This window comes from Oryx dammah, unplaced genomic scaffold (genome assembly GCF_014754425.2).
Source record: "Oryx dammah isolate SB20612 unplaced genomic scaffold, SCBI_Odam_1.1 HiC_scaffold_27, whole genome shotgun sequence".
Classification (NCBI taxonomy): domain Eukaryota; kingdom Metazoa; phylum Chordata; class Mammalia; order Artiodactyla; family Bovidae; genus Oryx; species Oryx dammah.
The window spans coordinates 93,602,856-93,629,576 of NW_024070211.1; the positions used below are offsets into that span (position 1 = coordinate 93,602,856).

Here is a 26,721-nt window from a genome sequence, read left to right on the forward strand (position 1 = left end):
CAACTGAAGCTGCAAATCAAACTATTATGTAGGGATACTGTAGTTTTAATAAAGTGGTTTTTTTCTTTTTTAGTGGAAGAAGTTGAATATTTCACTTGTTAATATTTTTAAAATCTTAAGAAAAATATGCCTTTCTCTCATGTATCAACTATGGTAAAAATTTTACTAAATGGAGATGACAAATAAAATTTTATTTATATTTGTGTAATTTTAAGATAGTTTTAGAAAGCAGCTTTAGCTGGTTTTACTTCTGTAACTTTCTGTAACCAAGTCCTTCTGTATCCTCTCCTTTGTGCTGTTGGAGTCCTTTTGTGCCCTAGAGTTCTGGGGTTTTGCTTCGTTATACTTCCCTTTCTTTTCATCTCCCACTAATTGCCTGCTGGAGCAGAGTGACTCTGATGTCATTTTACAAGCTAATATGATATTATTCTTTATTTTCTACAAGTAAACATTTGGAAGAATGTCTAGACAAGAAATAGCCATACGACCATGCATATTTCAAAGGAGGAGCACTTGTAATTCATTCCTTAATCTTTTCTTGTGAATAAATCAGAATCCTTAAGACCAGCTAAGAAGTAGGAAGCTGAGGTTAAGATTTTCTAATGGTTTACTGTCTCAGTGGCATTATTTATTTTCTTCATAATCATGTTATTTATGGCAGAAGATGGCTAGCTTGCTGGTAAATGTCAACTGGGAACTGTCTAAATCCCCTACTGCTGTCTTAAATCTCTGGGTTTTACATCCAGATGAACATTTTGGATTCCTGTTTTCCTCTCTCATCAACTATTAATGAACAAGCTTAATCCACTGGTATATCATGTTATAAAATGAATGCTGAGTGCTCAGTCGCTTCAGTCTGACTGCCTCTTTGTGACCCCATGGACTGTAGCCCACCAGGCTCCTCTGTCCATGGGATTCTCCAGGCAAGAATACTGGAGTGGGTTGCCATGCCCTCCTCCACGGGGTCTGTCTGACCCAGGGATCGAACCTGCATCTCATGTGTCTACTGTACTACAGGCAGATTCTTTACCTACTGAGCAACTGAGATGCCCAGAATGAATACTGAGCAGTTATTAAGTACCTAAAACAAAAGAAGGATGAGCATTTTTTAGGTGGATAATTATAGTTTTTAAAACTTAATTTCATTACTTTTTGAGGGTCATATATTGCTTTTTGCGAGCTTTTTCTGTGAAGACTTAATTTCAAGGAGATCAAACCAGGCAATCCTAAAGTAAATCAATCCTGAATATTCATTGGAAGGACTGATGCTGAAGCTGAAGCTCCAGTACTTCGGTCACCTGATGCAAAGAACCGTCTCATTGGAAAAGACTCTGATACTGGGAAAGACGGAAGGCAGGAGGAGAAGGGGATGACAGAGGACGAGATGGTTGGTTGGCGTCACCAACTCAATGGACATGAATTTGAGCAAAGTCCAGGAGATGGTGAAGGACAGGGAAGCCTGGTGTGCTGTAGTCCATGGGGTTGCAGAGTTGGACACGACGAATCGACTGAACAGTGACAAGGTGGCACCAGTGGTAAAGAATCCATCTGCCAGTGCAGCAGACTCAGGTTCAGTCCCTGGATGGGGAATATCCCTGGAGGAGGAGACGGTAACCCACTCCAGTATTCTTGCCTGGGAAATCCTGTGGGCAGAGGCGCCTCGTGGGCTACAGTCCATGGGGTCGCAAAAGAGTCAGACATGACTGAGTGTCTGAGTGACTGAACACACATTGCTTGTAGAGTCTGATTAATATATATTTTAGACTTTAATATTCACAATATCGTCATAGGATGGCTATTCCTATACCCGAGTGACTTAGAAGACCAATAGGTAAAAAACTGCCTTGAAAAATAATGTCTAACTTTATTCTCTGTAAAGCTTCATCTTTCTTTCAACCTCTATGCACAATTATTCTATTGCTGTATTCTCTTAACATTATAATTATATGTTGAAAAGAGTTCCACATCTTGGAATCACTCCAAATATTTCACTTACATCTTTTCTTATCCCTACTCTGATGCTCTTGTCTGTCTCCCCTCCTGGGTCCTAAATAAGAAGGAAGAGATTGTATCTTTTTATCTCTTTTATCTTTAGTACCTAGCATAGGTGTTGGCATCTGTATCCATAATCAATTTTATCTGTAGGATAAATGAAGGGTGTACATTACTTTTTATAATTAAAGCGATAGTTTTATTCTGGAAGTAATACATGCTGTTATTAAAAATTCAGTACTACAGAAGACTATAAATCAGTTCTACTCCTCAGACATAATAAAATTTAGCCAGTGTATCCTTTTAGGAAAATTTCTATATGTATGAAAATGCACACATACAGACTTGATTTTTTCTTTGTGTAATGATTTCAGCTCTATGAAGGGCCTCAATTTGATTGTACTTAATGAAAAACTGTGCTTCCCTGGTGGCTTAGATGGTAAAGAATCTGCTAATAAATTAGCTTGTTAATGGTTCACAGAGGTTGGCAGAATAGACTCCTATGTCAGAGAAAAGGGCATTTTTAGTCATGGCATGGCAGGTTCTTAAGTTTCAACATGTTTGTATCAGCTCCCCTTACCTACCAGATTCCCTGGAGGTAATGTGGATTGCCCCAGTGCATACTGACAATATGATGAGGTTGAATTTCAGGAAAAGAACAAAAACCATCGTGAATCCACCATTTTATATAAAGCAGTAAAAGGCTGCTCTTGGTCCTAGAGAAAAATCTCATCTCATTCTTTACATTTTCACTGTAAACACAGCCCTGAGAAATGGCCTGGGTGAAGAGTGATGGGGACCTGAATCTAGGCGAGTGGAGACATCCTAAGGAGGAAGGTCTTCCCATGATAGCTACCCTTGGGCATCCCATCATTTTGGCTTCTGGTGAAATTTCAGATGAGTATGCCATTCCATTCAATGCCTTGATTAATCTGACAGAGGCTGAGGATAATTTTCTTCAATTTTTCTCATACCATATTTACTTGAGGTTATTATAAATAGGACATAAAGCAGCAGGATTAGGTGAAACTGCAGTATTGACTTTAATCAGGTCTCCCAGATCATGGACTCAATCATTGTAAGTAAGTCTCAGAGGATTTCAGTATGTCTTATTTTTATACAGCCTAGATGTAGTCTAGGCCACATTATTGTCTATGTGACTATTGCAAGGGAATTTAGCCTGATGTGCTGATCCTTGGTTCTCACTGCAAAAGACAATCAAGTACCTCAGTACTCAGTGGCAAGATAGTCCATGGGCCATCCTGCCCCAGCTACAAACATGAAGTCTAAAGGGGCATGGTTCACTCCAGTTCAGTGTTTGTGGTTAAACTTGATTTGGATCACCACTACATTGATGTGGCTAAGCATGTGCCATATCACTGAAGATTTCTAGCCTGGATTGCCATATGGAGCATAACCCAAAGCTGCTCAAAGAAGTGGAGAAGGAATCCCTTTTTGGAAACTGCCATTGAAAATCAGGCACAGCAGAGTAGTTAAGGACAGGTCTATGTAACTTTTCTGTTTTATAGCACATGGATAAGGTGGGAAAGGTTGTAGGTCAGATTGCCAGCTGCAGAAGCTGCTTCACTGAGGTAGGCCATGTGATTACCCTGCCAGGCTCTAATGGGGTGACCAAGAGAACAACATGAATTATTTCCCACTCCTTCCTTACTCCTCTTCAGACACAGTTTGCTTCCTCCTCAGATATCAAGTTTGCCAACTTCCCTCCATAGCCATGACATTTGTGTGTCCCAGTCTAATAAATATAACATCACCTCTTTTTTCAATCATCTTTTACTCAGACCCAGATCTTTCATAGAGGAGAGTTGAATATGAGTGGGAGAAGGGCATTTTTACAAAAAATTACAGATATCTTCTAGGTTGACCCACATGGAATATTGTAGTGGGATTTGGTTAACAATGTACACAACCAAGCACTTCTTATCCTCATGGTCTAGGACCATGTCAATTCAATAGAAGAATCCAGGTGGTGGGGTCAGAATTAAGTTTTAGTACTCTAGGCCTCCTTTTGGCTTCACTGTCAGCTAGAGGCATGCCATTTGGGCTGGCTCGAGGTTGTTGTTGGGGAAAGAAAAGTCCACCATGTTCAGGAATGGACAGGGTGGAATTCCTGTTTTCAAAATTAATTTTATAAAATTCCCTACCCATTTTATCCTGATCATTAGTCAGCAGGTAGCCAAGAGAAGATGAACTTTCTTTTGGGAAGGCCAAATTCAATAAACCAATTCTCTTGCTCAGGTGGGTGTACCAGGAGGTGATTAGAAGTTAGGTCATATATCTTTTTCAGTTTTTAAAGAGATTGTTCCAATATTCAACAAAAACTTTGAACAGTAGAAAATATGGGAAATCTAATTGTTATTGTTCAGTCGCTAAGTTATGTCTGACTCTTTGCGACCCATAGACTGCAGCACACCAGGCCACCCTCCTTCACTATCTCCTGGAGTTTGCCCAAGTTCATGTCCATTGAATCTGTGATGCTATCCAACCGTCTCCAAGGAAACCATACCCAACCAAGGAAAATCTAATACCTTGATTGTCATTCCATTGTTGAATGGCCTTTGTGACAAAAGACACACAATTGTCAGACTGTAGGTGGTCTGGAAATCAGAAAACATGACTCAGGTTAGTTCCATGGATCACATAGTTGGAGGTAGGTTATTGGACTAGAACAGCAACAGTATAACCTGAGACTGGGTAGTATGATGACTTGCGTGCCTATACCAAACAGAGCTGTACTCACACAGAGCTGTAGGATACATATGAACTTCAGTCTGCTCTGTTAACAGGCTACTTCAGCTTCACCCTTAATCATGTTTTTGTCTTAAAGCAGTTGAGGTTTGGGTAGAGGAGACCAGAAGTATCAGAGGGCATGGAACAAGAGAACGGCTTTATGTAGTGAACAATTATTTTCAGTTTAGAGCATCATTCACCCACAGCTCAAACAAATGAATGTTTAATACAATGTTTTCAGTTTCCATTATTATTATTACCAGGGTTTGTATAATGTTCTCTGCATTTTTACCAGAACTTTTACTTCTAAGTCCTTCTTGCATTGATTCATTCAACAGATGTTGATCGAGCACCAATTTCGTGCCAAAAAATGTTTTTGATATCTTAAGGATATCACAGAGAATAATAGATGTAATTCCATGGCGAGAATCAGGCAGTAAATAAATTAACAAGTACTAGTGATGAGTATTCTGAATCAACCACATAAGTATATTGCATAGATGGTGGAAGGGCATTATCTTAGATAAGTTGGTCCAGAAAAGAACTCTCTGGGGATATTTGAGCAGTTATCTGAATAAAGAAAGGGTGAAAGATTGTTTCATTACTTAGAAGAACAGTGTTCTAGAGAGTACTTCAAGCATGAAGATTCTGGAGTGCATTAAATAAAGGAGAGAGTTAGAAGATGAAATCTGAAAGGCAGTCAAGGTCCAGATTTGGGTGTTTTATAGGCAAAGTTAGGGATTTGGAATTTATTTTATTGATATATGTAATAAAAAGCCTTTGGTCAATAATGATCAGAACTTGGAAAAGATCTGATTAAAATTTAATTTTAACATGACCAAATTTCCTTTTGTATGGAGAATAGGTTTCATGGAAATGTATTTGAAAATTGACCCCACTCTTACATATATACTCAAGAAACATATGTCCATATGTATTTGTCCATATATCAAAACTTGTACATGAATGTTCATCACCAAGTTATTCATGATAGCCAAAAAGTGGAATTGACCCAAATGTGGATCAACTGATAAATAAAATCTGATATATTCATGCAATGGATATTATTTGTCAAGAAAAATAAGTAAAATGCTGTGATGTACTACAACATGGATAAAATCTTGAAAACGTTATACTAACTGAAGAAGACAGTAACAAAGGACAGCATATTGTATGAGAGATAGATACTCAATTAGTGGTAACCTAGACTTAGGGGCAGTGGGAGGGTTGGAGGGTTACAGTAAAGAGGAGTTGTTTTCTCTTGAGGAAATAAAGTGTTCTAAAGTTGATTGCGGCAATGGATGCACAACTCTGTGACTATACTACAAGCCATCGCACTGTACATTTTAAATGTGTGGATTGGATTGGATAGTATGCGAATTCTATCTCATTAAAGCAGTTTTTTTTTTTTTAAAGTTAAAGCAATATATCAAGTTGGTGATTATGTAGGTTAAATCTATAGGTAGAAAGTGAAAGTGTTAGTGGCTCAGTCATGTGTCCAACTCTTTGCAGCCCCATGGATAGTAAGTAGCCTGCCAGGCACCTCTGTCTATGGAATTCTTCAGGTAAGAATACTGGAGTGTAGATGGAGCCAACAAAATTTGCTGCAAGGTCAAATAGGGGTGTGAAAAAAAGAGCTGTCAGAAAATAGTACAAAGTATTTTGGCTAAGTTATGTCAAAACCTGCTTAGGACTTATGTTAGATAATGACTGAGAGCTGACCATTGGATGGCCATGACTGTCTCAGGTAAGTCTTCCACATAATGGTGGGAGCTAAAGACCGTTGGGTTTAAAATCGAAGGGAAGGACAAGGATATGGGATGTATAGGCAATGATTATACATGCTTCTTTCCGGGAGTTTTGCATTCAAGATGAGCAGACACCTGGAAGCATAGATGAAAAGAGATGTGGGGTCAAATTAGTTTAAGATGATTATTCATATAGCATCTTTGTATTGATAAAAATGACTTATGCAAGGAGGAAAAACTGAAGCAGAAGAGACAAGTGTATCAGTAAAGCCCATGGATGTGTGGGATCAGAGGATGTTATACTCCTTAAAAGACAGTTCATACATCATCACACTCAGACTTGCAGATTTAGGGGTGGCAGTCGTAGGAACTAGCAAGTTGATACTCTCAACATGGCATTAAGCAAAATCCTCTTCTGACTGTTTATATCTTCTTGCTAAATGTACACGTGTAGTGATGAGCTGAGAGAAAATAGAGTGGAGATGGCAGTCTAAAGGCAAACAAGGTGCAAAGTTATCTGAGGAATGGAAATTGATTTGACTAGAGCTGTTGCAGGATGGCTCTGAGGCGCTGCAAGTCCAGTATGAGTTCACAGATTTAAAATGAGAACAGGCAGCATATTTTTGGGGTTTCTCTCTAGTCATGTTCATCTGTTGGCATGTAGGAGTGGGGTAGGGGAAAGTTAAATTTAACCAGTGTATTGGTTTGTTAAAGCTGCCGTAACAAAGTATGACAGACTGGGTGACTTAAACAACAGAAATTATTTTCCAGAGGTTTCAGAAGTCCAAATCAGTGTGTCAGTAGAGTTAGTTTCATTCTGAAGCCTCTGTCTGTGGTGTGCAGACAATTGCCTTCTCTGTCTTCACATGGCCTTTTTCTGTGTTTGTGTCCTAATGACGTCTTCTCATATGGATACCAGTTGTGTTGGATGAGGGCCCCTTTGTACGACCGTATTTTAACTTAATGACCTTTTTAAAGGATCTATCCCCCAATATAGTCACATTCTAAAATACTGGGGGTTAAGACTTCACATATGAATCTTCTTGAAGAGGGAGGCACAATTCCACGCATAACAACAATGCTGGAGTTTTAAAATTTAAATATATTTTTGAGGTGAGAGAGGGCATATGTAAAATGTGCAATCTGGTTTTCATCGAGTTAATTATTTAAGAAAAAGAGACAAATGATAAACAAACATTTTCAAAAATACATTTAAAAAATATGTTAGGAGAGTATTAATAGGTACCAAGAGTAAAATGAAGTGAGCTAAGGAAATACAGAGTGATTAAATTGTGTGCTATTTATAGGTTGATAGGAAAGCTCTCCGTGATTTGACTAGAAAGTAAGATTTGAAGGAAGTTAGAGCAGGAAGCCATGACTGTATCAGTGGGCAGAGAACACAGCATATGCACAGCCCTGGGGCAAGATAGTCACTGGTGTGTGTGAGGAAAAGCCAGGAGACCCACGTGACTGGTATGGAGAACAATGGTACGAAATGAGATCAGAAAGGTAGTATCTGATGCAGTTGGACTATAATTTCTTTAGTTAATAAAATTTTGAGTAAATCAGGGAATCATGCAATAGGGAACATTTTGGTTTCACCTTTAAAAAATGAAATAGAATTTACATAGACTGAGATGCACAGATCTTAAGTGTACAGTTTAATGAGTTTTAACAACTGTAAAATCCTGTGTAACTCATATTCCATCAGCAACTACATCTGTTAAATATATGTCTAATAAGTAAATATAAAATATATTTACAATGCTCTTATATTAAATATATTTCAATATAATATAAATATTAATATATTTATAAATACTGAACATATCTGTGATACTCCTCCTGACTCCTGACCTCCTGAACACACACATACTGAATGTACACTGCTTCTCTAAGGATTAGGGAAGAGAATGCTCATTCATTTTTTCTTGTTCTTTCAATGCTATTCATGATGATAATAACTATTACTGTTCAGTTCAGTTCAGTCGCTCAGTCATGTCCGATTCTTTGCAACCCCATGAACCACAGCATGCCAGGCCTCCCTGTCCATCACCAACTCTCAGAGTTCACCCAAACTCATGTCCATTGAGTCGGTGATGCCATCCAGCCATCTCATCCTCTGTCGTCCCCTTCTCCTCCTGCCCTCAGTCTTTCCCAGCATCAGGGTCTTTTCAAATGAGTCAGCCCTTTGCATCAGGTGGCCAAAGGATTGGAGTGTCAGCTTCAACATCAATCCTTCCAGTGAACAGCCAGGGCTGATCTCCTTCAGAATGGACTGGTTGGATCTCCTTGCAGTCCAAGGGACTCTCAAGAGTCTTCTCCAACACCACAGTTCAAAAGCATCAATTCTCCAGTGCTCAGCTTTCTTTACAGTCCAACTCTCACATCCATACATGACTACTGGAAAAACCATAGCCTTGATTAGACAGACCTTTGTTAGCAAAGTAATGTCTCTGCTTTTCAATATGCTCTCTAGGTTGGTCATAACTTTCCTTCCAAGGAGTAAGCGTCTTTTAATGTCATGGCTGTAATCACCATCTGCAGTGATTTTGGAGCCCAAAACAATAAAGTCAGCCACTGTTTCCACTGTTTCCCCATCTATTTGCCATGAAGTTATGGGACCAGATGCCATGATCTTAGTTTTCTGAATGTTGAGCTTTAGGCCAACTTTTTCACTCTCCTCTTTCACTTTCATCAAGAGGCTCTTTAGTTCTTCTTCACTTTCTGCCATAAGCTTGGTGTCATCTGCATATCTGAGGTTATTGATATTTCTCCCGGCATTCTTGATTCCAGCTTGTGCTTCCTCTAGCCCAGTGTTTCTCATGATGTACTCTGTATATAAGTTAAATAAGCAAGGTGACAGTATACAGCCTTGATGTACTCCTTGTCCTATTTGGAACCAGTCTGTTGTTCCATGTCCAGTTCTAACTGTTGCTTCCTGGCCTGTATACAGGTTTCTCAAGAGGGACTACTGTGCCTCAAATACTGTTACTACTATTAATAATTGCTATTACTACTATATATTGAACTTCTCTGATGTGTCAGGCACCATTATAAGAACTTTGTATGTAGTAATTAATTAGATACTCAGAGCCTTATGAGGTAGCTACAGAAATATACATTTGGTTATTCAGATGACCATAATATGTTTCTCAGCTATATGTTGGGGCTTTCCCAGTGGCTCAGTGGTAAAGAATCTGCCTGCATTGCAAGAGATGTGGGTTTGATCCCTAGGTTGGGAAGATCCCTGTAGAAGGAAACAGCAACCCACTCCAGTACTCTTGCCTGGGAAATCCCATGGACAGAGGAGTCTGGAAGGCTGCAGTCCATGGAGTCTATAAAAAGTAAGATATGACTGAGTAAACAACTACTGTTCATATTTTGTGAATAGAAAAAGGCATAGAACATTTAGGTAACTTGAATTAAACTATGCAATAAGTGAGTGTGGAACTCAGATTCAGATCATGGCATCATAACTCCGCAGGTCTTATGCTTGGTTTCCTACTAACAGTCAAATTTTATGTTATGAATATGTGAAGTTTCCTTAAAGGCAAGTTTCCTTAAAGGCATTTTTTCATTTTTTTCCACTATCTTTCCACATAAGGCATTCACTTAACATTATCATTGGCTGTTTCTTTGTCTCTTACTGTATCTTTCCTTGTGGCATGGGTTTTATGGTTTACAGTGTTTTTTACAGTGTACTGTTTGATTTAGGCTATAGGTAGATTCCCCTAGTCCACCTGAATTTTAGATTTTCATTCATGTGAAGACCAGTCTTTCTGTCAATAAGAACCGTAGTTAATTCAGGGTAATTTTTTCAAAGCTTACTCACTATAATTTTTAGTCATTAAACCAAAATGCATAATTGTCCAGTCATCAGCTCCCAGAAGTTCCTGCCTAACTACTTAAAACATTTAAAGTGTGTTGGTAGCCAGAATGTTCTGGAAGCATTGCCAAAAGTTTTCCATGAGCTTCATTCATCCTTTGGGAGCCTCATAAAATAGATTGAATATATTTGCACCAATTTTGTAGTTTTCTACAAAAGAAAACATTTGACTAGAGATAAAAATGTATCAAACTGCAACTAAAGTAGACACTCCCCCCCCAACCCAGGTAAGTGATAATCTTATAATTAAAAAAAAAAGTCTTTCTTATTTTAAAAACATACTTACCAAACTTCTAATTTTTACTTAGATCTTATTTTTTTTATATTTGAAATCCTTTTTTATAGAATAGTAAAATTGGTGCATGTTTTCAAGCAAAAATTCTGTAATATCTCAAAGTCTATGACTAATATCATTATTTAGTGGACAAGAAAAAAAAAAGGATAAACAATATGATTAGCAAGATGACACTTGATAGCTCTCTAACTCCTGATTTTTTTCCTATCTAGAGAAATATTTTAAAGAGGGGAATACTGTGTTCAAAACTTTGAAACAATTAGAAAAGGATAGAGCCTGTAGTTGATGCAAAGTTAGCCATGTTCCACATTGGTTTGGCAAGCCAGAACTTGGATTTGGCTTGAGAAACAGAGTAGTATTTGTAACTAAATAGGGTCTTACTGGAATAGAACTGTAATACAGATGCTGATTCTCTTAGATAAACTTGGGCCACCAACTGTGCTTATGCTGGTTAGTATTACTTTGTATATTGTGCCATCCTTCTGCTCAATCTGTTTTGTTCTTAAGAAGAGTATTGAAACAGTGTATGTGATTACTATTTTACAAGTACTGCTGTTGCTGCTGCTAAGTCGCTTCAGTCGTGTCCGACTCTGTGCGACCCCATAGACGGCAGCCCACCAGGCTCCCCCATCCCTGGGATTATCCAGTCAAGAACACTGGAGTGGGTTGCCATTTCCTCCTCCAATGCAGGAAAGTGAAAAGTGAAAGTGAAGTCGCTCAGTCGTGTCCGACTCGTAGCGACCCCATGGACTGCAGCCCACCAGGCTCCTCTGTTCATGGGAGTTTCCAGGCAAGAATACTGGAGTGGGGTGCCATTTCCTTCTCCAGTTACAAGTACTAGCAGATAACAAATGATAAAATTTAGTATATTTTCAAGATAGAGGTGTTTTCACAGTAGATAAAATTAAAAACTTGGTATATATAAGGAAAGATTGTTTCATAAATTAAAATATTTAAAGAGCAACTTAGTTTTATCACATAATATAGTAGAGTTTTCTCAGTGTTAATATCTTGATATATAGATCTAGCAGGGTATGAAATTACAATAGTTTGAATAATGCTTGAAATGGTAATAAAATGTGATTTTCATTTTCTATTATGGTTAAAGTTTAAATTAAATTCTCAATAACCTCAACTATTAGGCTTTTATTAGGAAATGACTTATCTTAGACATTTTAATATTTAATATTAAGTGATTTCAGATTTTATATTATAATATTCTTTATATTTCTTTTAAAAAAGTTCTTATACTTTATCTTGCTTAAGTATCACAATTTTGTGAGGTAGATGGGGAAGGAAATATAATTAAAGAAAATGAAGCACAGAGAGGCAAAATGCTTACTTAAATTCATAATTGCATTTTATGACAGCCTGTCATGGTTCTTTTTATGTCTTTTATTATAGATCTTTATAATAAAAGATCCTATAATACATAGATCTTATATAACATACAGATTTTTGTATTATGAGATGTTTTATTTTAAGGTTTTCCTTCTAAATCTGGGAATGGCCATTTAGCTACCATCAGTGTAATATATACTTTTACACAGGGCTCTTTTCCTACAATAAACTGAAGGAACCTGATCCATCTTATGTCCAAAGAAAGACAGAAAATTAAATAGGTTGAATTTTTTTCAAATCTCATATTCAGTGACATATACATAATGTAACAGAAAATATATATGTGGAAATCCTTCCCTTGTTGTCAGGTTTAGAGGCTGAGTTCCAATGTTTACTTATAATTTTTACAGAAAAATGAAGTTAAAATGAAACAAAATAATTAGCATGCTGTTTTTCAAGAAAAACAACCACTGCCAAAAATCATGCATTCCTTAGGTTTGTATATGTTCTATTTTTAAAAAATATTTGTTGAATAAATGTAAATTTTATGTAGATGTTGAAAGCAGGCTCTGTTATAATAATTTTTTAAATTGTAACCTTATGTAAGCTTTGAATTGTTACTACTCTGATCAGATTGTGACGGACAATAGCATTTGTGTTGCTTTATGATGCAAGGTCAGCTGCCATTAATTTAAACAACTTCTGCTCAGCAAATTGTACTTTGATGTTTTTATTTTGAGACAAGCGTTTCTGAGATAGTCCAAGTATCTTTGTATTTAATAGCTGTTCTCCTCAAATATCTGTCAAAATTCTTATCTTATTCATATAAATAAATTTATATTTCAGTTTCTATTATTTTAATGTAGCCAATGATATGAGACTATTTTTGTGTTGATATAATTATTCTATAGATAGAAATAACAAGGTAGTTATTATTGTTCTATGTAGTATAAATAAAACAAATAAGTATATATTATTAATTCCATGCTTACTTTAAGTATCTCTTAATAATTGCACACATGTCTTTGTTATGCCTTTAGAATTCTTGCTCTGGTTATTTTCTTTTAAATCACTTTACATTTAATGTATTATTCACTGATAATTTTATGAATGTGTGCTAACTATTCTCAAAAACATATCTGTAGTGGTTATTTTTTATGCAGATCAGATGGGTTTTTAAGGATAAATAACTGATGATTTATTTCAATTAATTGCCTTTTTTGTCAAATATTTTTTAAAATGTCAATACTAATGACTGTATTCTGAAATATGGTTTACAAGCATTATAATTTTTGGTCCTCATAGCAAATCTTTATTTTTGGCACTGTTAGTTTCATTTTATAGGTGAGAAAACTGAGGTTTACAAAGTCTCCCTTATGTAGGAAGTGAATAAGTCCAGGCCTATCTGTGTAAAGACCAGCTCTTAGCCATTGCAATATATAATAACTCAGGATGAAAAGTGCTGATTCATGGTAAATTCAGAACTGCACTATTTTATAACCTAGTGCTTTACAGAATATGGTGATAGAACTTTAAGCAAAAGGCAATACAACATGAAGAAAGCAAGTGGTTCCCAGAGGCCCAGCAAAATAGTGGCAGATCTAGGATTAATTGTTACAATTTAAGCCCCTTGGCTTGCTTACAACTCTCATTTATTTGGACTTTTAATTCTGAACTTGAGGGCCAAATGCTGATATATATGAGAGCATTAAATAGTCATATATTTCATGTTATATCACATTTATGCAAAATAAACTGTGAGACAATTATTTTTTCTTCTTCCTTTTTTTCCCCAGATACAGTGGGATGCATCCTGCTTTTATCCGGGAGTTCACCTCTGTGGCTTGGATTTATCACAGCCGTGTCTGTCTTTGATCTCTGTGTTAACTAGAAATCAAGGGAAGACATGAGGAGGTTTGTTTACTGCAAGGTGGTTCTAGCCACTTCACTGATGTGGGTTCTCGTTGATGTCTTCTTACTCCTGTACTTCAGTGAATGTAACAAATGTGATGACAAGAAGGAGAGGTCCCTGCTACCTGCGCTCAGGGGTAAGTACTTATGAAGCAGACGTTTCTTTTATGCAGATAAGAATGGTGGTGACTCATGATAAAACATGACATTTCAAAATAAGAGTTCAGTTTATTGACTTAGAAGAGCATTTGGGCAGAACTGTTAATGTACATTTAGCCATAGGAAAGCTACTTTACTTTTCTTGGCCTCAAGTATTTTGTTGGAAGAAATGAGGAATTACCTCACCTCTAAAGTACTTCCAATTCTAATAATTCCAACATTTTGTGACTGTAGTGAGCATTACAATTGGACAGAATTTTAAATTTAGGCTTTCAGAAGCATAAGCTTTCAGAGATCAAGAACATAATGTAAAAAAGGAAAACTACTGAAGTGAGATGGTGAGGAAAGTAGCAAAATGAGACTAAATTACAGCCCTCAAAACTTCCAAAAGCAATAAAAGAAGGATACTTTTTTAAAAAGCAAAACATGTTGGTGGCTAGATTTAACTTGTGGGCTATCAGCTTGCCACCCTATGTTAAAGGCAAAAGATAATTTTAAATGTATCAAAAACTCATTTTCACTCAATATTCCCTCTTAAGGAACCAGTGTCAGTGACTAGATAAGCATGAATGCTGAAGAAACGTAATAATTTATAGAAATGGTGATTTATTAAATATAGTCATTCATTTCCTAAAGTTATTTCATGTAATTTTTCTATGTTTTCTTTTGGCTTAAATGTCATTAATTTATTTCTGAAATATTCCTAGTGAATGAGTGCTTCTAAAGTACTTGAGCATGCTTGAAATTAGTTTTAGTTATTGTTTTATTCAGTTGCTAAGTCATGTTTGACTCTTTACAACCCCTTAAACTGCAGCATGCCAGGCTTCCTTGTCCTTCACTATCTCCCTGAGTTTGTTCAAACTCATGTTCATTGAGTCAGCGAAGCCATCCAACCATCTCACCTCTGTTGCCCCCTTCTCCTCTTGCCCTAAGTCTTTTGCAGCATCAGGCTCTTTTCCAATGAGTTGGCTCTTCCTATCATGTGGCCAAAGTATTGGAGCCTCAGCTTCAACATCAGTTCTTCCAATGAATATTCAGGGTTGATTTTCTTTAGGACTGACTCCTTTGATCTCCTTGCTGTCCAAGGGACTCTCAAGAATTTTCTCCAGTACCACAGTTCAAAAGCATCAATTCTCGGACACTCAGCCTTCTTTATGGTCCAACTCTTACATCCGTATATGACTACGAGAAAAACCATAGCTTTGACTCTACAGACCTTTATTGGCAAAGTGATGTCTCTGCTTTTTAATACACTGTCTAGGTTTGTCATAGATTTCTTCCAAGGAGCAAGCGTCTTTTCATTTCCTGGCTGCAGTCACCGTCTACAGTGATTTTGGAGCCCACAAAAATAAAATCTGCCACTGTTTCCAAGTTCCCCCCATCTTTTAACCATGAAGTAATAGGACTGGTTGCCATGATCTCCATTTTTTGAATATTGAGTTTTAAGCCAGCTTTATCACTCTCTTTCACCTTGATCAAGAGGCTTTTTAGTTCCTCTTCACTTTCTGCCATTAGGGTGGTGTCATCTGCATATCTGAGGTTGTTGATATTCTTCCATCTTGATTCCAGCGTGTGAGTCATCTGTGCTGGCATATCACATGATGTGAAAATTGTGAAAATGAAATTGTTTGTCATTCAGTCGTGTCTAACTCTTTGCGATCCCATGGACTATAGCCCGCCAGACTCCTTTGTCCATGGGATTCTCCAGGCAAGAATAATGGAGTGGATTGCCTTTTCCTTCTTCAGGGGATCTTCCCAATTCAGGGATCAAGTCCAGATCTCCTGCATTGCAGGCAGATTCTTTACCATCTGAACCATCAGGGAAGTAAGAGTACTATAAGAAAAAAGTTGCAAGAAGACTGGAGTGTGTTGCCATTTCCTTCTCCAGGGGATCTTCTCAAACTGGTGATTGGATCCACAACTCATGCATTGGCAGGTGGATTCTTTACCACTGAGCCACCTGGGAAACCCCTTCACATGATGTACTCTGTATTTAGGTTAAATTGTCAGGGTAAAAATATACAGCCTTGACGTACTCCTTTCCCACTTTTGAACCACTCCATTGTTTCATATCCAGTTTTAACTGTTGCTTCTTGACCTACATATAGGCTTCTCAGGAGACAGATAAGGTGGTCTGGTTTTCCCATCTCCTTAAGAATTTTCCACAGTTTGTTGTTATGCACATAGTCAAACCCTTTAGTGTAGTCAATGAAGCAGAAGTAGATAATTTTATTCTCTTGAATTTTTTTCTTAACATTTTTTAACACTTTTTTTCTTAAAATCTAGTTTATATTAATTCCTTACTTAGCAAAATTTTTCTTTATAAGCATAACAAAAGGTAAACTTTGAAGCCCAGTTGAGATATTTGTACCTTTTGGAAAAGTGAATCTAATTTACTGACTTGAGGTTTCCATTCATTTAATGAATGTATTCTGCTTCTAATATATATATATTTTTGAGGTTATTTATTAATCAAAATATTCTAAGAAAGATAATTTCACTGATACTATCTGATTGTATGAGTAGGAAAATTCAGAAAAGCATTTCTAAAAATTAATTTTTTGTTGAGTTATTTTGTTGGACATCTTTAGCTTACTTTGCAATAATACTCTGGTCTAGCTGAAGAAATTATGATTATCTTCTTTTCAAAATGAGTCTAACTCTTTCAGTAGAGTTTCTGACTAACACAAAAAATTGAGAGAAAGTAATATGAAAGTGACTGAGCCTAGACCCATTTAGATAGTTTATATACATTTTTTATGCTCTTATATTAGAATTATTCAAAGAGGAAAACTTTATGAGTCCATCAGTTTTTGATAAATGAGCATGGGGATTGATTTGCTGATCTTTGGTTAAAATCACAGAATAAATCAGCCTTCTCTGCTTTGTTAGAACTGGCTGAGCTGCTGCTTGGCTGAAAGTGGAAACGTGATTTGATGGATCACATCAGTTTAGTATGATCACTTGGTCATTTGTTGAATGGAGACATCTAGATTGGTCACAGAAAATTTTATGATCTGATTCAGCAAAACTATGACAGCCTTTTCTGGAAGTACCTAAAGAGCAGTTTTGCTGATTTAAGTTCTTAATGTTCAGTTTCAAATCTCAAAATGTAAAATTTAATGATGCAAGGCAAAAATAGTAATTTTTCCTTGTACTTAAAATGTAGAATTAAACTATATTCTTTTTACTTTTAATACTTCTTTAATGTTATACATTAATATTTGTCTTGAAAATATGAAAATTAGGCTTTATAGTTTTAATTTCATCTTCTATTGTTACTCATTATTTCAGAATATTACTTTATTTAGGAACTCATACTGTGTATTTAAAATATTTTATTTACATATAGATGATATTGTACAAAGTGCACTTGGCTGAAATTTTCAGGTTCTAGATATGTTAAAAACAGGATTTTTTTGACCAAAAATGTTGATCTTTCTGGACGTTTTTGTCTGCATTATTAAAATAAAGGTTTCAGGCTACATAGTTTCTAAGGTGTCTTCTAGTTCTAAATTTTAAACCACTTGTAAATACCCAATATTAGCAAACACTCTGAATTAATTTTTGAGATCTGTTCATTCATTTACCAAATCATTAATTATTTAAGTGCTTCTAAAGTTAACATGTTGTATATCTTAAACTTACACAAAGCTGTGTGTCAATTATATCTCAATTATAAAAAAGAAGTACATAGTCTGGTAATGGGCAAAAAACAAGAAGCAATCTCGAGTATCAGCACCTCAGACTTCATAGGGGGCATAACAAGACAGATCGCCCCATGGTTAAAAACCCAGCTTTATTGACTAACCTGGTCCTTAAGTCCTCCCTTGAATTATTAATAGCTGTGTGACTTTTAGCAAATTCCTTAACAAAATCTTGGTGTTCCATTTAAGAGGAGAACCTTAAAGTTAATAAATCTTACTTCACAGAGCTGCCTTGAGAATTAAACATGATGATGTGATAAGCCTCTCAGTGGAGTGGTAGCTCATGCTGACCCTGTATCAGTGTCTGCTAAACATTGTGAAAGTAATGAAAGGTCTGAATGAGACTCCACCAGACTCTGCTGTCCAGGCTGAGTCAGGTCCACAGCACGGGGCAGTTATTCCGGGTATAGCCCCCACAAAGGAAATAACTCTTCAAAAATAATTATGGACTATGTGCTAAGACCTAGAGATACAAGGGAAACAAGGTCTCTGTTGTCATGCAGCTTATTTGTTGTTGTTGTTGTTCTGTCACTAAGTCATGTCTGACTCTTTGTGAACTCATGGACTGTAGTATGCCAGTCTCCTCTGTCCTCCCCTATCCCCCAGAGTTTGCTCAAATTTATGTCCATTGAGTCAGTGATGCTATCTAACCATCTCATCCTCTGCTGCCCTCATCTTCTTTTGCCTTCAGTCTTTCCCAGCATCAGAGTCTTTTCCAACGAGTTGGCTCTTTGCATTAGGTGGCCAAAGTATTAGAGCTTCAGCATCAGTCCTTCCAATGAGTATTCAGAGTTGATTTCTTTAGGATCGACTGGTTTGATATCCTTACCCTCCATGGACCCTCAAGAGTCTTCTCCAGCACATAGTTAATACTAAAAATTTATTTCTCTCTCTGTCTCTTTAAGTAAAAATGTAATTTAGAAATGATTACAAAGCACAGAGAGTATTGGGATGAGGAAGAACAATGCTCTGAGTAGAGCATCTAGGGTATTAGAAATGGATCTCAGATACTAGCTAAAACTTCTTAAGAGACTGTGGCACTTAAACTGAGGTCTAAAACATAAAAGCAGGAAGTAAATAGTTAAAGAAGAAAACACTAATTTTTATGGAATTATAAAGATAATGGAACACCCAAAATACTTCTGAAGGGAAAAAATACAGAGATCTTACAAAATTTGAGTAATCAAGACTGTAGTATTTGCACAAAGAGTAGCCCAAGTGCCCAGAGGAACAGAATAGAGACCCTAGAAGTACACTCACATGTTTGGAACATTCAATATATGACAGAGGAAGCACTGCAAATCAGTAGGGGAGAGAAGAGCTCTTCAATAAATACAGTGAAAATCGTGGTAATATGCGTGGAAAATAGATGAAATTGGATGCTTCATCATGTCATAAACCAAGATATGCTTTGGAAGTATTAGTGTCACAAGAAAACTTTACTTTTAGCAGAAAATAAAATAGGCATTTTTAGGACTCTGAATTAAGGAACAATTCTGAAATACTATACAACATCATTGACCATAAAAGATACTATTGATGAATTTGACTACATTAAAATTCAGGAAGTCGGTTTACTTGCATAAACTTTAAAGAAAGTAAAAAGAGAGATTACAAACTGTAGAAGATGTTCAAAGAACATATAGCTGAAAGATTATTGTCAAATATATATAAATAATTCCTATTAATAGTAAGGAAAGCCCACATAGTCCAACAGGGAAAAAATGGGCAGGAAATAAGCATAAATACACATTTCTAGGAAAAAAAGAAACACATATAACAAAAAAGAAAGTTATGGTAAAATACTGAACATTGACTGTGAGATGAAAATGCAGACCAAGACTACAATGATATATTTATACACATTCAATTGGCAAAAATTAAAAAGGCTGCTAATACCAGTTGTTAGAGGTGATGTATTTTCACATTTTTTAACAGTAACTTCAGATAATGGTTTGACATTGCTGCCAATATCTAAAAATTCATGAATGAACCAGAATCCATATATTTTACAGTGCTACTGTTCATAAAAATAAAAGTTGAAAATAATCCATAGGCCAATTAATGCAAAATCTGATGAATGAATAGATGTATGGAATGTAAGAGAATAATATATTTTAGTCAAAGTGAACTATAGAAATTTGCACCAATATGAATTAATTGTGATAATACAATAGTAAATTAAGTATGGAAGTTATATCTTTCAGAGATGATATACAGCATGGTACAGTTTGATAAGTTAAAATCAACTTAGTTTTTCAAATGCATACTTTAGAACTGTATAGAGATGCATCAAGACTTCATATAAAGCAAGTAAAGCTAACTGTGAACATAAGATTCAGGATGTTGACTGTCATGTGTTGGGGCAACAGGTGCATGAGACGGGAGTATTTTGACTGAATATGGGGCATTACTAGGGTCCTAGGTTTGTTTTGGATGTGGGTTTGATGTGTCTGTAATATAGACAACTAAAGTGAGTGAATAAGAACCATTGAATTTGAAAAAAAGGGAAAGCCGCTGAACGAGTTTAGAATACAGCAGACATGATTAGCTCTGTGTTGTGGAAAGTTCATGTGTGGAATAGATTGGGGAACAGACAACTGTACAGGGAGGTGGGGTAGGTAGTGGTGGTGGCCTTCATGAGTTCTGTGTGGGAAGTAAGGCCTGCTTAGAGCATAGTAGTGCCAGTGAGATGTGACAGAAGTGGGTAAAATAAAGAGGTATTTGAGACACAGGATTAAGAGACCTGGGTGCTTGACAGACTCCGGTGGGTGGAGGAGATGGAAGTGTCAAGGACAGATTTCAAGTTCCTTGCAGGACATTATTTGATCCAGTTTCTTGATAGATGAGATGGAGGAGGAGTTGAAGTAGATACTGAGTCTATTTTGTATGTGTTGAGGTTGAGACATGTGTCAGGCAACTGAATGGAATTGTTCAGTAGGAAGTTGACTACATTAATAAACTCTAAATACCAGACTTAAAAACTATCATTTTTTTTTCTAAGATGGATTACATTCTTTTTCTCTTCTTTATAAAATGGAGTATATGGAATAGAATTGAATCTTTGCTTTTGAGTGAGCACTATCATTTTATATATCAATTATTGAGTGATGCTATAAAAATGATTATTTTGAGGGACTTCCTGGGAGCACAAAGACTTGTTCTAATATTAGATACAGGGCCATGAATCCTTTTTCCTATTTTCTAAAGGAGTACCTTTGGGTGACATAAGTTCTTGTTAGGGGAGTATAACTCTTTATGCCACTCTGGGGCCACCTAGAGCTAAAATGCACTGAAGGATATTTCTGACTCCTAACTGGTGTGGAATACTAAGTGATGCTGCTTCAGAGTTGGAAGAGTTAGAATAGCTATTTGAGAGAGTAGATATTTAAAAGACCAATGTTGCTGCAGTGTACCTACAAATGCTTTGGGGAAATTTGAGGTTACATGGACAGTCTGCATGATCTCTGTCCTCTAAGAGCCTGTGTCCTTAGGCAAGTTAATTTGTCTCTCTGGGCCTCAGTCACCATGTATAAAATGAAATGAATATGATGAATCATGGTTTTCAGTCATGAAAACGTGTTCTTCAGTTGTATCTGACTCTTTGTGACCCCATGGAGCCTGCCAGGCTCCTCTGCCCATGGGATCCTCCAGGCAAGAATATTGGAGTGGGTTGCCATTTCCTTCTCCAGAGGATCTTCCCGACCCAGACACTGAACCCAGGTCTCCTGCTTTGCAGGCAGATTCTTTACTGTCTGAGCCACCAGGGAAGCCCTGGTTTACATGCTTATTTCCAAATGAAAGATTATGATTCTAGCTAGTTTTTCTCAATAAAAGTATGGAAAATGAACTATTTTGTTCATTCCATGGAAAATGTATTGTCTGCTGGAAGAAGTGGTGATGTGGAAGTGACATGGGGAGAGAGCTGCTTAGCAACCCCAGGAGAGCCTTCTCATCAGCAGAGGACAAAGGGATATAAAATTATGATATTCAAGAAAGGAAGGAACCTCCCATTCTTTACCTGATCCTGAATATTGAACATATTACACATATTTAGGAAATGAAATAAAAGTTACCTTCAAAAAACGGGAGATGAAAGAATATTTAAGAAAGAGTCATTGCTGGTATATAAACAAAGATAAGTACATTAGCCAACAGTAATAAAAATAAACTATGATTATTCTAAATTTTGTATACATGTTAGCTTAATCATCACCCAAAAAAATGTGATGACATTTTTCTTCTTTTACATATAAATACACTGAAGCAGAGTGAGCATATGAGGAAATCACTTCCATGGTTTTCTTTTACTCATGTGCACAGTATTTCTAACACCAGACGTGTTGACTTTTCCCCAAACAATTCTCTGCAACACGAACTTAGTGTTCTACAAGTCTGACGCTATCTACCTGGACTGAGCATCAGACCCCACAAGTTATGGACTCAGTCCCACAAGGCTGCCCCCACTTCAGACACCAATTTAAGATCCCATCTTGTCCTCAGTACTTCTGACAAACCAGCTGTAAATTGGCACATCCATGACCCCTTCTTGAGTCTGATAATGTGCTAGAATGCCTCCAAGAACTTAGGGAAACCCTTATTTACATTCACCAGCTTATTATAAAAGTTATAATAAAGCCAGATGAAGACTTTTGCAGGTGGAGGTCCAGAAAGGCACCAAGCGCAGGAGCTTCTGTGCCCTTGGAATTGGAATATGTGAACTTCCTGTCATGTAGATGTGTTGAACATCGTAGAAACTCTCTGAACCCCATACTTGTCAGATTTTTATGGAGGTTCCATCATATAGATATGTTTCGTATCAGCTCAGTCTCCAGCCCCTCTCTGCTTCCTGGAGGATGGGAGGTAGCGCTGAATGTTTCAATCGTCCAGTCATGCCTTGGTCTTTCTGATGACAAGCCCCATCTCAGAGCTATCCAGGAGCTCAAACCGAATCATCTCATTTGAAAAAAAAGATGCTCCTATTATCCAGGAAATTCCAAGGGATCTAGGGGCTCCATATCAGGAACCAGGATCAAAGACCAAACATCAGATGCTTCTAGTGCATAACTTAGGAAATTATAAGGGTTAGAGTAACTCTGAGCCAGGAACTGGTAGTAGAGACCAATAGCAATACCTGTATCTTCTCTTGTTTCACAGTGTGGTCAAGAGGACGTGCCAGAATTTTAACAACCAATAGAACAGAATTTGGTTATTGCAGTGTAAGTTCAGTAAAGGACTTTGTTATCACTTAATTCCAATTTTCATTGGAATTCAAGTGCCATGCTTTCATTCAGATACCAATATGGAACACTGAGTCTGAAAATTTGAGTTGAGGGTTTTGTCTTCACTCTCAGAGGCATCCTAGACTTGACCAAATCTCTCTGGCTAGCAGTATATATAAATCATGGTCAGGAAGATATTTCCTAGGTACCCTTCTTGTTTCAGGTCATTTATGAAACAATATTGCCATATCTGGCATTTTAAGGTTTTGCAAAGTTACTTTCATGCCCTTGTGTCCCCCAAGACCTCCTTGGTGCTGCTCTGAATTGGAGAATCAAGAAAATTAATGGAATTGTTGACTGCAATCTTAATTCCATCCCTCCATGTTTCCCTTTAGCCCTGCCTGGGGGGCTCCCTGGTCTCTTCTCATAAACCTGGAGATACAGGTAACCCTGCAGGATCTTAGTTGTTGGACCAGGAATGGAACCCCGGCCCTGGCAATGAAAGCACCAAATTCTAATCACTGGACCACCAGGGAGTTCCCTCTTTTGTTTCTTTCTAAGTGATCTCTTCATAACACTAACATCTTGCCTTGTACTCATTTATTAAATAGAAAATGCTTGTTGACCTTGTTTGATTCATCTTTAGTGCTTTAAGGGAGAATTTTCTGTGTAGGTGTAAGAGGAAACTGAAAAGTAGTGAATTAAAGTGTTAAAACTAACATCACTTTTTTCTTGTTTTTTAAAAACATGGCTTCACCTTTAATGAGGAGGGTAGAAGAGCATAAGTGATTACAATGTATTGGAATTGTCCTGAATAAATTTTGATGACTACTGGGACTTTCAGGTGATAATATTTATAGTCATAGAAAAGGTAGGAGATACAGGCTCAGTCACTTGGAATAGAACATGTATATGTCCCAGGTAATTTTCAATTGAGTTTATAAATAGTATTCAAAAATTAATAGACTTCATAAAAATTTGACCTTTGATATTTGCTTTTGCCTTACATGGTTTTGTTCACAATTCACTCTGATCCCTTCTCCAATCCAGACAGACATATCAGTGTCAGGAAGAAAAATACATTGTAATAATGAACAATTGTGAGGTTTGCTGTGGCAGCTACTTTGTATATACTGTTTCAGTTAGTTCTCACAGGTGCATTGAGTGTAGATATGATTGTTACTCTCTTTTATATATAAAAGACTGAGATATGAAAGGGTTAATTAATTTCCCCAAGGTTACAAAACTGACAAATGGGAAGAAAGGGCTCTCAGGCTGGTTTGTCAGACTTTTGAGCTCAGACTTTAAACCACAGTGTTATGCTATGTCCCTTACTCAAGTGCCTAGACATCTTTAAGGAAAAATAATCATATCATTTACATACTATTCATAAAGTACTTACAAATATTGGAATATTTCTGGAGGACAAAGAAGGAGGTGGCCACTGACCTTGGGTAATAATATGTCTTATTTAATTATAACTTAGGAGAATAGTACTCTGGCAAAGTTACCTGTCTGAAAGGTAGGCTTTCAGACTTTAGCAATTTTGCATTTGTTGAATTGTTACAGTATACTGATTTAGGTTGCAATTTTCCTTAGCAGTTTCCTTTGGAGCCAATCCTCTTGTCTTACAAAGAATAATTAAAAGTTGTGAACAGTAGTGAAACACTATTTTTTCTCAAAATTTTAACAAGAATGATTGAGATAATTTTTCATCCATTTATTTGTTAAAAGTGCTGGTGTAGATACTATGAAATATACAAAACTTAATCAAATAGAACATCTGTCTTGAAGAATCACACAGTCTACTGGAGACATAGCATGTATATAAATAACTACATTACAAAATATAAAATGGTAACTGCTATAAGAGAGATAACAAGTAAATTGCTATGAGAGGCCCCAAAGTATATTAATTATGTGGACATATGTAAATTGGGAGGGAGTGGGTATCAGGGGAAAGAAATTATCAGGAGAAGGCTATTGGCTTCCTCAACATGAGGATATAAGAAATCAGTGAATTGGTTGATTGGGGAAGAATCAGACATAAAGAGGATTTACAGATTTTAGATTGAAAGTTAAGATAAAGAGAGATTTTAAAGGACTTTAAGTGCTAGGGAAATGAATTTTAATTCTCTTCTCTAGGAAAAGAGAAACTGTTGAAGGTTTCTGGAGAAGGAAAGATGTGTTTAGCATCAGATGGAGTTCAGAAGGAGAATGCAGTGTTGTTTAGTACATCTGCAAGATAACAATAAGCTGTTTTTGGCCACTGAAGTTTTATTCATTAATTAAAACCATTTAAATTAGATGGCAGTTAAAACCAACTGAATATTAAGTCATTTAAATTCTTTATTCTGAAAATTAATTGGTAAAAACAGGAAAGTTTTCTGTTTCGTAAAGTCAAGTTTAAAAACAGTTTGAAGAAGTAAATACTCATATCTTTGCTTATTAGTATGAAATAAGATGAGCCAATTCACTCAATACACAATTTAAAGGCTTGATTTGTATCAGAGCTGTAGACAGAAAGGTAAGCATCACTCTTATTTTAGAATGAAATGTCAGCATATAAATACTGTGCTATCAGGAGGAGATAAAATATACAAAATAAAGGGAAATACATCAGTAAGACAATACTTGTCTTTTGAGGGCAAGCTCTAATTTTCAATTTCATAAAGATTAGAGTTGATTGAATAGAAAATGAAGGACAAAGCTTATTACCAAATAGCCCATCAATAAAATGTAAATGGACACATTTTTATCTCTACACATTGGAAATCATGGGCACTAAAGGGCTGTGTTGAGGCAGAGACAGCTGCACATCATATATGCTCAATTAATAACTGTTGAACAAGTAAAACAATTAATGCATGATCAGTGTGGCAGATTTCTGTTTTCATAATAGACTATGCAGTATAGGAAGATGATTAAGAATCTTGAAACAACTGTATTATCATGGCAAACATATTTTTATTGTTACTCTTTCCACACAGAGTCCAAACTTTTTCTTTTATATTTCATTATCTCATAAAATTTGATCTCACACACTAGCAAAGTAATGCTCAAAATACACCAAGTCAGGCTTCAACAGTATGTGAACCATGAACTTTTAGATGTTTAAGCTGGATTTACAAAAGGCAGAGGAACCAGAGATCAGATTGACAACATTTGTTAGATTATCAAAAAAGCAAGAGAGTTCCAGAAAGACATCTACTTCTGCTTTACTGACTATGCCAAAGCCTTTGACCGTGTTCAGCTTAGTTCAGTCAGTCAGTTGTGTCCGACTCTTTGTAAGCTCATGAACCACAGCACACCAGGCCTCCCTGTCCATCACCAACTCCTGGACTTTAGACAAACCCATGTCCATTGAGTCGGTGATGCCATCTAACCATCTCATCTTCCATTGTCCCCTTCTCCTCCTGCCTTCAATCTTTCCCAACATCAGGGTCTTTTCACATGAGTCAGCTCTTCACATTAGGTGGCCAAAATATTGGAGTTTCAGCTTCAACATCAGTCCTTCCAATGAAAACCCAGGACTGATTTCCTTTAGAGTGGACTTGTTGGATCTCCTTAAGGTCCAAGGGACTCTCAAGAGTTTTCTCCAACACCACTGTTCAAAGCATCATTTCTACACTCAGCTTTCTTTACAGTCCAACTCTCACATCCATAATGACTACTGGAAAAACCATAGTCTTGACTAGATGGACCT

At 36.6% G+C, this 26,721-nt stretch overlaps 1 protein-coding gene across 5 annotated transcripts in view; it reads left to right on the plus strand.

The window, feature by feature from the left end:
• Nucleotides 1–26,721, plus strand: part of GALNT13 (polypeptide N-acetylgalactosaminyltransferase 13) — a 645,011-nt gene that overhangs the window by 58,111 nt on the left and 560,179 nt on the right. For all 5 annotated transcript variants that reach the window (XM_040229104.1, XM_040229105.1, XM_040229106.1 and 2 more), the window contains exon 3: nucleotides 13,819–14,064. In XM_040229104.1, the coding sequence (XP_040085038.1) occupies nucleotides 13,923–14,064 (142 nt within the window). In that variant the 5' untranslated portion in view covers nucleotides 13,819–13,922. The remainder of the gene's footprint in view (nucleotides 1–13,818; nucleotides 14,065–26,721) is intronic.